We start from the raw sequence: 13,059 nt of genomic DNA on the forward strand, positions 1-13,059 counted from the left end.
TGTTTTGATGCCATGCATATTATATTATGAAATATTGAATTGGTTTATGTTTGTACTCAAATATTCTTGTTCAATTCTCTCTTCCTACTAAAACCATCTGCATAATGGATTTTGATGTTATTTTTCCTACCTTTTTACCCATTCCACTCTTCAAAATTCGTGATTAAGTATTTGATAAGACGGTGTGGTTTAGGCTATGTGAACACTTTGAATAGCTATAACTAAGATTTTTTTTTTTAAATTATTAATGCATTCTTCTACCATAATATTATTGTATAATTGATATGTATATGTTATAGTGAATGAATTTTATTCATCTATTTTGAGAATGTAGTCTATGAATGTTTTGACCGGGAGATGTGGTTGATAAGAAACTGAGTCATGTCATTAATACATTATAGATTCACATATGATTTAGTAGAACAATAATAACCTTGATTCGTTCTTTTTTATATATATGCAGTCCTTATAAATAAATATTCGTTAAATAGTTTAAAATTGTGTAAATTGTACTACCTATTTCTTTTATAACCATGTTATTGTTGTGAATTATTCCATGAGCTTATTGATCATTAATAACTAATCTCTATGACCATATTCTGAATCATATTTTTACTTTGATGATAACTACCCTCCCTTAAATAATTTGCCTAACTAATTTTAACGAAATTTTCTCTCAATCACGTTTTTTTATCTACCTAAAAGTTTCCAAACAAGTTCAAAATTAAGATTTGATAATTAATTTGTTGAAATTATTTCATAAATCCAATGAGTTGACCTTGACTTGAAAGTTGAGTTTGTTAAATAAACGAGTTGAATTTAAGTAATGTATATTTCAACTTGATAGAGTCAAAATAGATTTAGTTGAACTCGATTATTTCAATTTATGTTCTAGGAACAAGCTTTCTTTTTCCCATCTTTTTAGAACCTGTATTTATTTTTTATTTTTTAAATTGAAGAGAGGAGAAAAGTGATAGATAGAAAAATGAGAAGCAAAAGTTTTGAGAAAAGTCTGGTTCTGATTCTGCGCGGTCTGATTAAGAAGTCGTCAATGGCTGAAACGATAAAGAAAAAATTAGCAAGTAAAGGAGGGACCAAAACAAATTACAAACACTGCGAAGGAAAAGGTCCACACGTGAAAATTAAATGAAACACACATTTTTGTGAACATAGAAAACCTTGTCTGAACGACGTCGCTTCACTCCTATTTTAGGTGCACATTTTGAATCACGCCAACCCCACCTTGTCTCACTCCACATGCCTTTTGCGCTGTGTTTTTGATTATTTATTTTCTAATAATAATAAAACTCCCACCCTTTTCTTTCTTCCTTTCATTTCACAATTCGCTCATTCATTCATTTTCTTCCTTCTCCCATCTTTGACTTGAGGCAAAAGAAACCCTAAGCCAAAAAAAGGGAAAGGAGGAATAACAATCTTCATAGCCATAACCATATAAACAAGTAACCTAACATATCTCTCTCTTTCACTTTTTCTATTTATTTTTAATATTTGAGATCCAATTTCATTTATTGTTATAATTTTTATATTTAAATTTAATTTCTGTTTTCACGACAATCGATGATTCAGTTACATGGGGAAGCCGGCGGGAAAAAAGAAAGATCATGAGGTTCCCGCTCCCGCGACGAGGGCGAACGGTCACCACCCGTCAAAATCATGGGAGGAGAAACGAGGAGTGGCGGCGGCGGTTGTGTCGTCGTCGTCGTCGAAGGCGCTGGACGAGGACACGGCGATGTTCATAAACATGTCGCAGGAGCTACGAGAGGAAGGGAATAGGTTGTTTCAAAGGAAGGACAACGAGGGAGCGATGTTGAAGTACGAAAAGGCGCTGAAGCTTTTGCCGCGGAACCACATCGACGTGGCGCACCTCCACACCAGCATGGCCATATGCTACATGCAGCTGGGGCTAGGCGAGTACCCGCGCGCCATCAGCGAGTGCAACATGGCGCTGCAGGTGTCGCCGCGTTACACCAAGGCGCTGCTGAAGCGGGCCAAGTGCTACGAGGCGCTGAACCGGTTGGACCTGGCGATGCGGGACGTGCGCGTGGTGCTGAATTTGGAGCCCAATAACTCGACGGCGCTGGAGGTTTTGGATAGCTTGAGGGAGACGATGGAGGAGAAGGGGATTGTGATTGACGAGACGGAGATAGCCCTGGCGGCGCTGCAGCAGCATCCGGAGCCGCCGTCGGCGCGGCTGAGGAAGGTGGTGAGGGAGAAGATCAAGAAGAATAGGAAGGAAAACAAGGGGGAGGATGAGGGGAAGGCGAAGAAGATTATCGTTGAAGAGAAGGTTAAGGCTGATAATGTTAGGAAAAAGGATAAAGAGAAATCGGGGAAACTGGAAAAGGGGAAATTGGGCAAGGAAGATAAAGGGAAATTGGCGAAGGAAGAGAAAGGGAAATTGGGGAAGGAAGAGAAAGAGAATTTGGGGAAGGAAGAAAGAGAGAAATTCGGGAAAGAAGAAAAAGGTGGTGTTACTAGGACTGTGAAGTTGATATATGGAGAGGATATTAGATGGGCGCAATTGCCTGTGAATTGTGGAATTAGGTTGGTGAGGGATGTGATAAGGGATAAGTTTCCGGGGGTGAAGGGTGTTCTTGTGAAGTATAAGGACAGGGAGGGTGATTTGGTTACTATAACTAATACTTCTGAATTGAGGCTGGCTGAGACTTGTCATGTTCTTGGATCGATTCGGCTTTATGTGACCAAGGTTGAGCCGGAAGAGGAGCCATTTTATGATGATGGGGTTGTGGCGGATAGTGGAAAGGTGAAGGTGGTTGAGAATGGGAATGGAGTTGTGGGGAAGGGGAGGAGTAGTACTGTGGAGGATTGGCTTGTCCAGTTTGCTAGATTGTTTAAGAATCATGTTGGGTTTGATTCAGATGCGTATTTGGATATTCATGGGATTGGGATGAAGTTGTATTCGGAGGCCATGGAGGATACAGTGACAAGTGAGGCTGCTCAGGAGCTGTTTGAGATTGCTGGGGATAGGTTTCAGGAGATGGCGGCTTTGGCTTTGTTCAATTGGGGGAGTGTGCATATGTCAAGGGCTAGGAGGAGGGTGACTTTTCCGGAGGATGGATCGAGGGATTCTTCGTTTGAGTGTATTCAAGTTGCTTATGAATGGGCACAGAAGGAGTATATAAATGCAGAGAAGAGATTTGGAGAGGCTGTTAGGATCAAACCGGATTTTTATGAAGGGCTTCTTGCTCTAGGGCATCAGCAATTTGAGCAAGCAAGGCTGTGCTGGTGTTATTTGACTGCGACCGAGAAGGATTTAGAAGTCAGCCATTCGGATGAGGTTCTGCAGCTCTTTAACAAGGCTGAGGACAACATGGAGAAAGGCATGATGATGTGGGAAGAGATGGAGGAGCGGCGATTGAATGGACTGTCCAAAACGGATAAGTATAAGGAGCAGCTAGAGAAAATGGGGTTGCATGGTCTTTTCAGGGATGTTTCTGCTGATGAAGCTGATGAACAGGCTGCAAGGATGAGGTTGCAAATATATCTTTTATGGGGCACTTTGTTGTATGAGCGTTCTGTTGTGGAGTTTAAGCTAGGCCTGCCAACATGGGAAGAATGTGTAGAGGTTGCAGTTGAAAAATTTGAATTGGCTGGAGCTTCTACAACTGATATTGGGGTCATGATAAAGAACCATTGTTCTAATGAAACGGCAATGGAAGGTATGAAATGGTCCATAGTGTGTATTTCTCAAATTTCCTTCAGTTTCAAATGTTTCAGGGAACTGACAATCCTATTCTATTAATGGCAGGGTTCAAAATTGATGAGATAGTGCAAGCTTGGAATGAGATGTATGATGGTTGGCAGTTTGATGTTCCATCATTTCGACTTGAACCACTGTTCCGCCGGCGGGTTCCAAAACTCCACTACATCCTGGAGCAATTTTGAGTTTTCCTCTTGTGTTTGTTATTCTTTATAGAGGCAATATTATTGCTTCTATTTTCTTTATAAGTTTTTGAGGGCTTCTTCTTTCCATTCTAAGACAGGTAAGCAAGACCATGCTTGTACAGCAGTTTCGTTTGCATGTACCTGTTTAAAATGTTTCAAACTGTGTAGAGAATTTAGGGAGATTTGGTAGAATAATAAAATTGTACTGCTTATCCCTTTGACTGAAATTGTGTTTCTGTGAGCAATGGAATGCTGTGTCTAGTGTTTTCTATTGTTCAAAATTTGTACAAGTTATACAACTAATAGGGGGATTGAAGGGCAACCAAATGCACTAGACTCCAACACCATGGGTCTAGAGAGGGTAGATTTCAGAAAACTTTTATTTGTACAAATTATACAACTATAGGTGCATATGCCTGGGCTATATCGTAGAAATACTATAATTTACAAATTATATGCTTCATGGAATCACAACTAGATGCTCATGTCTTTAGTACTTTCTGAGATGGTTCTGTGACGTGTTTGACGCAACAAGTTATTATAAGGCTATAGACTAGTGAGGTTTCTAATGTAGTCTGTTATATGTATTGGAAATGGATTATCATGTGAAATTCTGCATTGATTTTATGGTGAGATTGTGTGAGAGATAGGCCTTGTGTAAACATATTACAATTTACAATAAAAGGCCTCTGGCCTCATGGGATATGTAGCAGTCATCCCTGGTCAAAGTATTTTGGGGAATGAATGGCCTTTGCTATGCTGTCCCCATGAGATAAAAATAGACTCTCAATCACATGCACAAAGTGTATACAACAGAGAAAAAAAAAGAACTACTGATTTATTTGATAAGGCTTTTGAATTTTTAATGGGATCGATGAAATTATATGATTTGAATTTCTATTATTGGTATGATACATGGTGATGATAGCCTCTGGTTCTTCTGGATGAATGGGTTCTAGACCAGTTTATCCCCTCCCCGGAAGAAACTGTTCCCATTTTGCATTTGTAATATTGTCGGATTAATGCGATAAGTGTGAACTAATTAGTGACTTTAGAGAACAAATTTCTCCTTCATCTTTTCCTTGAGCATGATCAATATTTACATCTTCAACTTCTAAATGGTCTACTTTTTTTGGTTCTGCTTTTTAATGAAGTTTTTGTCGAATGATGACATCTATATGATTGCCCTGACGGAATTATTTGGCTTTTGGTTGCAGGTATTCTTTCTTCACACTGTTAACTTGTTGATTGGTGCTACGATTGGATTATTCTTTTGCATTGCAGTTTTGTACAAGGTTGAGATGTTTAGACTAGGAAAAGCCTAGTTATATATGATTTGTCATCTTTTAGAGGGGATGTGTGGTGAGTGTGTCATTCTTTACAGTTGTGATGTATCAATATATGATTGCATTTGTTTGATCGAGTTAGTGAGCGATTTGATTTTATTTATTAGCTCTGGGGTTTGATGATATTTTAGTTGTCAAATTGCCATCTGTAACAGTATACAAGTGTTGTATTGTACATTATGCATTTTTTTAATCACATTCTCCTGAGTGAGTAATACGCACTGTTTGAATCATCAGTCATTCACATCTTGGTTCTCATGTTTTACATCAGGTTTCATTTTATTGATTAAGATTTCTTGGATTTAGTTTTACATTAACTTCCCAGGACGAATAGAAAACACAAATAAGCTGAAATCTAAGCAATATCTATTATACTATTTTCTTGAATAGATATTTATTGTTGTATTTATTTAAAACTGAGATAATCTCCCCTTTGCAGTTATATATATGACAATTAAAGAGATTAGTTTTTGTGTATAGTTTCTTTTAACCTTTCATTCATACCATTATTTTTGTTAACCAATTTTTATTGTATAATTATAACAATGACTAAAAAGTAGATTATTTTGTAATTCTTCTTTTACATATATTCATTATAATTTTACATTTTATAATTTGATAACTATTTATTATAATAATAGTTATTTCAAACTTTTCAATTTTAATTTTTATATTTTATTTTCATAAAAATGGAAACAGGTATTTTCATTAGGATATATAGAATAATTATTCAAAGTAGTCCTTTGAAGATACAGAGCATCAAGGTGCCATATTCTAAATCTTAATTTAGTCTCTCATCTTGTAAATTAGACATCAATTAGGGGTCAAATCAATGTCTAAAAGTACATTCATAAGTTAAATTATCTATATTTTTAGGATGTGGTGGTTGGCACATCAAATTCCATTCTCCACTTCTAATTTAGTATTTTTAAAATTTTAAAATACCCTTACCCATGTGCTTTCCTACAATTTTGTTCAATCTAAACTTTGATTTCTCATATTTTATATTTTATGAACTTTTTTTAATAAGTTTATTATCTACTATTTAGGCAATTACCCTTGCACTTTTCATTTATTAGGAATTCTCTCTTTTTTTCTTACACATGAAGATATTCATTTTTTATTTTCATAACCATTTAATTCTTAAATTTCAAACTATTAAGATATTGATAGTTGAGGATCAAAATTTTAGACACTGCAAAATTAGATAGAATAGCTAACAATTTATAAAGGTCAAATTTGAATAGATGAAACTATAGGATTTAATTTAATTAAAATATATTGCCAGCGTAAATTTCTTTTGACACTGTCATTTAGTTGTATTTATGGTTATATATATATATATATATATATATATATATATATATATATATATTGTTTAATCTTGTAATCATTACTTTAATACGCATATATAAAGTACTTATAGCTAGTTAATAGACATAAAACTCTCCACAAACTAAATTTTTATTTATATACTTTAAAATATTAAATAATATTATCAGTCCAAACTCATTACAATAGATATAATAATTAGATTTGAGTTGAAAATCAATTTTGTGAAGTGAAAGTTGTTGCATGAGAAAAACACAAACGATGACATTAGCTTAAGTACAAAGTAGTATCACTTGTACAATCAATTCACATTCAAGTGTTAACATTCTTTCTGTTAAGTTTTTAGGTTGGAGTCATAGCTTAAGTACAAAGTAATATCATTTGAACAATCAATTCATATTCAACTCTTAGCATTCTTTTTTTAAGTTATGGTTTTAAGTTTGAGATGTGTCACATAATTTATTTTTTATTTATAGTTTTATTATTTAAGAAACTAAAGTAATCGTTCAAGCAATAACTAGGGTTTGATGAATCTTTTAATGTGACAAAAGTGTTATATCACTTAAATGTTATTCTTGTTGCGTAAGTTATAGGTGTTGTCACTCACATGACTTATATGTCATTCAAGCAATAATAATACAGTCGAATAAATTTTTCCAAAAACATATCGTTTAATATATATATATATATATATATATATATATATATATAATAAATTAAGGTTATTACTTTTCGATTAAATCACATGTGAATATATAATGTATTGACTAAAAAATGACACTTTTATCAACAATTTCTCTCGGTCAAACATTTATAGACTACATTTTCAAAAGTAGAGATTTTTAAAATATAATTTGTCTCTTCCAATAAATTATTTTCTAAAATTCTTCCAATAGTGATACGGTGTACATTCACAGAGACTTGGGTGTAAATAGTTGATATTGTAATATTTAATACTTTTGAGCTTAAATTTGAATATTTGTAACACCTCATTTAATTTAATGCGCAAAATCAAAGGAAACGTTACACAGAGATAGCTACAATAGCATTGTAGCGTAATCCTGGGGTTCTTAACACAACCCTTACCAAACCAGGCACACCACGATACCAAAGGAAAACGGGATGAAGAGTTAACTAAAAGTATATAAATCTAAAACCATCTATTTCGTGGGTCCCAGCCCTAGATGAACTCATACAGAAAATATAAACTAGTCCATGCGGACTATGCAGCAGAATCTCCATTTCCTTGCTGACCTCTGGAACCTCGCCCATCTGCTCCCATCAATTAAATTGACGATCATCACAAGAAAGAAGAACCACATACAAGACCACCATACAATAAACAGGGTAAGCTAGAGACAACAACATTTTTATCATACAGTCAAAATATATTTCTCACCATTCAATATCCAAACATCAACCAAGCATGTTATGACTCTCAATCAATACACTACGACTCGACTCGACTCATCCAGATACGTATAACTTGGTCGGATTCAGCGGATGCTTGCACTTGTGGTGGATACCTCTGCTCAACCCCGAGCTATGTGTTACAAGTGTTACGATGAATCAATTTTCCCTCACCACAAGGTTAGCCCTTAATGAATTTCAGGCCTCCTGCTACTCTCACTACAGGAGTCAGTCCGCTCTAAGTGAGACTAACTGGCTCCTTAGAGTGTCAGGATGCAACCTTAACTTGAATCCTTACCTAGTTATACAGATGGGGCACCACCATGAACACCCACTAATAGGGGCCATGGAATTACATCCCGACCACTGAAGCGCGACCTTGAAAGTCCCACCTAGAGACCCCAAGGAATTGTGCACTGACACGGACCAACATACATAAACAACCAAGAATTTATACATGCGTTGCACATGAGATTTCAAACCAAAACCCATAACAAGATTCTATTTCTCATATGTTGAATCATTACCAACTCGTTATTCCCAGTCATGAGTAAGGCGTTTCTCCACATAAATAACCATGCCACTAGTTTACCAACCATCAAGATTTATTGTTACTCATACCAAACTTGTCACTCCAATTTTCATGAATCATCTCATACAATTATCATGTTCCCGTCACGTCAAAACTCATAACTCACAACTCATACACCACACCATTTATACAGGCCATCCAGTTCATAAATTTAAAGATAAAACTCATACAAGCATGTTGTTCACTTTTTAAAATCCAAGAAACATCCAGACCAACCCATTTCTCGCCCAGCATCTCGCTCAGGCAGAAAGGTCTCGCCCAAGCGAGGAGGACCCTCGCTAAGGCGAGGTCCCTTCGCCTAGTCGAGAGCTCGACTTCCAGCATGAGAACCCTGCGCGCGTTCTCGCTTAGGCGAGACCCTCCTCGCCTAAGCGAGACGTTCGCTCGCCCAAAACGTATAGTGGGTCGCCTGGGCAACCCTTCGCGAGGAAATACTTAGGCGAGCCCGTGTAACTCTCGCCTAGGCAAGACAGGTTTGCCTGGGCGAGTCTATCAGACTCTGCCACTGTTCCTCTCTGCCATCAGCACAGTTTCATACCCAAACAACAAATCAACTCACACCATACACTCACAGTCACATATAAGCACGAAAATCATGAAATAACATCAAAGCAATCATTTTTGTACCGAACAATAGGGTTCTAGCTTCCCTTACCTGGGAATAAGCTAGCAAAAGACCCGACACAAGCTTGACCCTAAACAGCGGAACGCAATCCTCAAGAGGCGACTCCAAGAGCTGGAAACCATGACCAACAGCGGAAACATTAGTTACTTAGGGTAACAGTGGGGGAAACAGACACAAACAGAAGAAGCACTTACGTAAGAAGGGAAACGGGTTCTAATGCAAGGATAACAATTTCCTAAAAATGCGAAGAAGTGCGATGTTTAGGGCAGACCTAGTGACTTTATCTATTGGACCGACCTTAGGCCCAGTTACAAGGGCAGTCCACTAACTTTAGAGCAGAAATAAAAAGGGGCCTCACAATATTCATAATAGACATTAAATGTTATGTTTGAATGTGATGGAGTGACATGATATATTGATCTATTTTGTAACTAATAATACGTGAGTTTATTATTAAAAAGAAATATCTTTATAATTTCACTAATGATTTAAATCACACATATAATAATTCATAAGGTGATCAAAAAATCGAGGAAGTTGTTTCATCATTATTATATACTTGTGTAATGAACTTACATTGATTTATGAAATTGACATTTGTGTGTAAATAAAAATGTTTAAAATAAGTTTGATGCTGGTCTTTGATCAAATATTCTTTGTACAAGTTTACCATTCTTGATAACCTACATTTTTATGTTTTATATGTAACTTTTTGTTCTGACTATGATTATTCTTAATATGTGAACAAAAGGCATAACATGTTTAAATGATTTTTTTTTGTGCGTAAGAATTTTCTTTTAAGTAATTTGTTTTCATATATATATATATATATATATATATATATATATATATATATATATATTTATATTTATTTTATTAATTTTTTAAATTTAAAATTAAAATATATCGAAATATAAACAAATTTCAATTTCACGTTAAAAGAATCGAAAATATATTTAACATTTATATATATTATTTACATTCTTAACTATCAATACATATTACTATTTTACACTGTATAATAATATAATAATAGTAAAAAATTACAATATCATCCCAGATAACAACATAACTACATATAAATATTAAAATATAAGAATATGATCACCACATTATAAAAAAATTCTAAATTATCAATTAAATAATTAAAGGTCATAACATGATAAATGACATTGTTTTCAATACAACAAAATAGTAAAAAGCCAAAATAAGTCCCAAGATTCATTAGGTTAATATGAACTAGGTTAATTAGGTTAATATGGATTGATTCGGATCAATGCACAATTAATTCAATTAATTCATTTACATGGATGAAGCTGTTAAAAGGAAGGTTTTGTTTGTGATAAGATAAGTAACCACAATGACAACTATGAGATATAAGGTAAAGTAATGGTGGTGCACATGTTAAGAGGTGGTGGAAATAGTGGAGTTAACAAATTATGAAAGTTAGGTTTAAATATTTTTTTGTTTGTTTTTGTAATGTATTTATCTTATTGTTTTGATTTCTATAATTTGTTTTATTTTGTAATATAAAATTATATTATTTTATCTTTGTATTAGTGTCACATTGTATGGGGTTTAAAAACAAAAAAAATATTTATGAAAACTATAATGACAAAACAGTATATTATATTGATTATTTATATATTTAAGTCTTAATTTATTAAAGGTATAAATTTATTATTTTTATGATTTTTAGAAAATATTATGTTATTTCTCCACGAAAAGATTTTTGGAAATAAATACTTTATAACCTTCTTCTATTTATTTAAAGATACGTCTTTGTTTTATTCATTTTTCTGATAAATTTACAAAAGATAAGAAATCATACAATTTTAACCAGTTTATTAATTAAAATTTTATATGTGTGCGTATATATAATAACATGCTTTTTTTATTATCAATTAAAAATGAAATCAAACAAAATAAAATTATAAAAAACTTATTTTTAATATCTCATGTTTAAGTTGAACTTATTTTTAATCTTTCAAAATTAAAATTGTTCTTTTTATATGTATAATCATTATAAAAAATTACTTTATGCGTCTCTTAAGGAAAAATTTAGTTTCTTGAGAATTTGAAGTTGTTAAAATATGTTTATCACGTTTAAAATACCATTCCTTGGTTGGAATCAGGTCTGACAGGAATGATTTTTAGTCAAATTTTCAAAAAAAAAATAAAATTAAAGGGAGGTGAGAAATTAATTTTCTCAAGAAAAGATAGAATTTATTTTCTGATAAATACCATGTTAGTTTAATTATCATAACAAATTAAAGATTTTGATAAAAATAGTACAATATCTTTTTATTTCTAAGAGGCTTATATAAATATTTTTAGGAGTACTTCTCAGTAATAAAATAAAAGTTAGTAATTTATATGAATAATTATTTCTAGTATATTTCTATAAGTTTTTATTTCATGATAATTTTGGACTTGCGTATTTGATTATCGATCTTTATTTTCAAAGTAAAATTTTATTTTTATTCTCATTTAATAAGTATAAAATTTGTATTTTCGTCCCGTTTCATATTTATTGTAATACGATTTATACCCCTCATTTCCACTTATACCTTTTCTTTTACCATTTTAAATATTAATTAAATAAAAAAAATTACATAAAAAAAAGATATTATTTAGTATTATATGTCAAAAAGTACAACGTCAAATATCAATAAAAAATTATAATAAATTATCATGATATAAATATCAAATAAAAATATTAAATAACAATTATATAAATATCAAATAATTTATATAAATATCAAATAATTATAATAAATAAATTAATACGTTAAAAAATAGAAAAAAATTAATATAAACTTTTTTACTACATAATAAATTAGAAATATTTTAATAATTTGAAATATAAATGAGATGAACATAGTACGAATATATATAGATACTCATTACTATTTTTATTTATAATTTAGAAAATTTATATTAATTATATTCATAATTCGTATAAAATTAAGATAAATTAAAAAAATACTCACGAAAATAATTTATTTACCGTCCTTAATTTCTAACTGTAAAAAGGAAATTCTTAACCCTATAACTCCTTGGAAGAAACACAAACGGATTGTTTGAAATTTTTATAATTTATAATAATATGAAAAATTAGAGTACATATTCAAGTAAATAATTTGTAGGTCTTTTTCATAAGTACAATCTTTGGCAATAATTAGAAATAGAAATCACAATAATGCAACTTTTTTAAAACTTAATCATATAAAAATAATTGTTATAATATACATATTTCGTTATTTTAATTCTCATATTTTCTTCTTTTTTTTTTTAGTTTTTGTAATATGATATTTTATTTTTTCGATTTCCATTATTAAGCATATTTTATTTGATATTTCGTTTATCACATAATCATTTATCCAATGATAGTATATGATAAATATATGGATTAAAAAATTATAGCCTGAAAAGTTATAAATATCGTGAGTATATAGTGAAAATAAGAAAAAAGTCAATAAAATAATAATTAAGTCAAAACAACAATAAGAAAAAAAATACCAAATACATTAGTGAAACACTAATAAAGTAAAATGAGAGAAAATAATCACGTGATATATAACAACAGTATAATAGTGATATATAACAACAGTATAATAATAATAATAATAACTAAAAGCAATAGGAGAAAAAAATGATAAAGTTAATTTTAAAATTTTGTATTAACTGACTAATATAATAAAATTCGTTAAAATAGATAATGTTAATATTTCTTTATCCTAACCAACAAATCTTTTTTATGAAGAAAAAAAAAAGCTACTAACTTTCTGTTGGTCTCAGATTTAAAACATGGATACATAATTTTC

General features: G+C 32.0%; 1 protein-coding gene across 1 annotated transcript; it reads left to right on the forward strand.

Annotated features, from left to right (window-relative positions):
• Window positions 1–1,316: 1,316 nt before the first annotated feature.
• LOC114194349 (protein PHOX1-like) lies at window positions 1,317–5,513 on the forward strand. The gene is made up of 4 exons (XM_028084511.1): window positions 1,317–1,460; window positions 1,588–3,701; window positions 3,791–4,025; window positions 5,145–5,513. Exons 2-3 carry the CDS (start codon window positions 1,592–1,594, stop codon window positions 3,925–3,927), a joined length of 2,247 nt encoding a protein of 748 aa, XP_027940312.1. The 5' UTR covers window positions 1,317–1,460; window positions 1,588–1,591; the 3' UTR covers window positions 3,928–4,025; window positions 5,145–5,513.
• The last annotated feature ends 7,546 nt before the right edge of the window (window positions 5,514–13,059 follow it).

This window comes from Vigna unguiculata, chromosome 8, assembly GCF_004118075.2.
Source record: "Vigna unguiculata cultivar IT97K-499-35 chromosome 8, ASM411807v1, whole genome shotgun sequence".
NCBI lineage: Eukaryota > Viridiplantae > Streptophyta > Magnoliopsida > Fabales > Fabaceae > Vigna > Vigna unguiculata.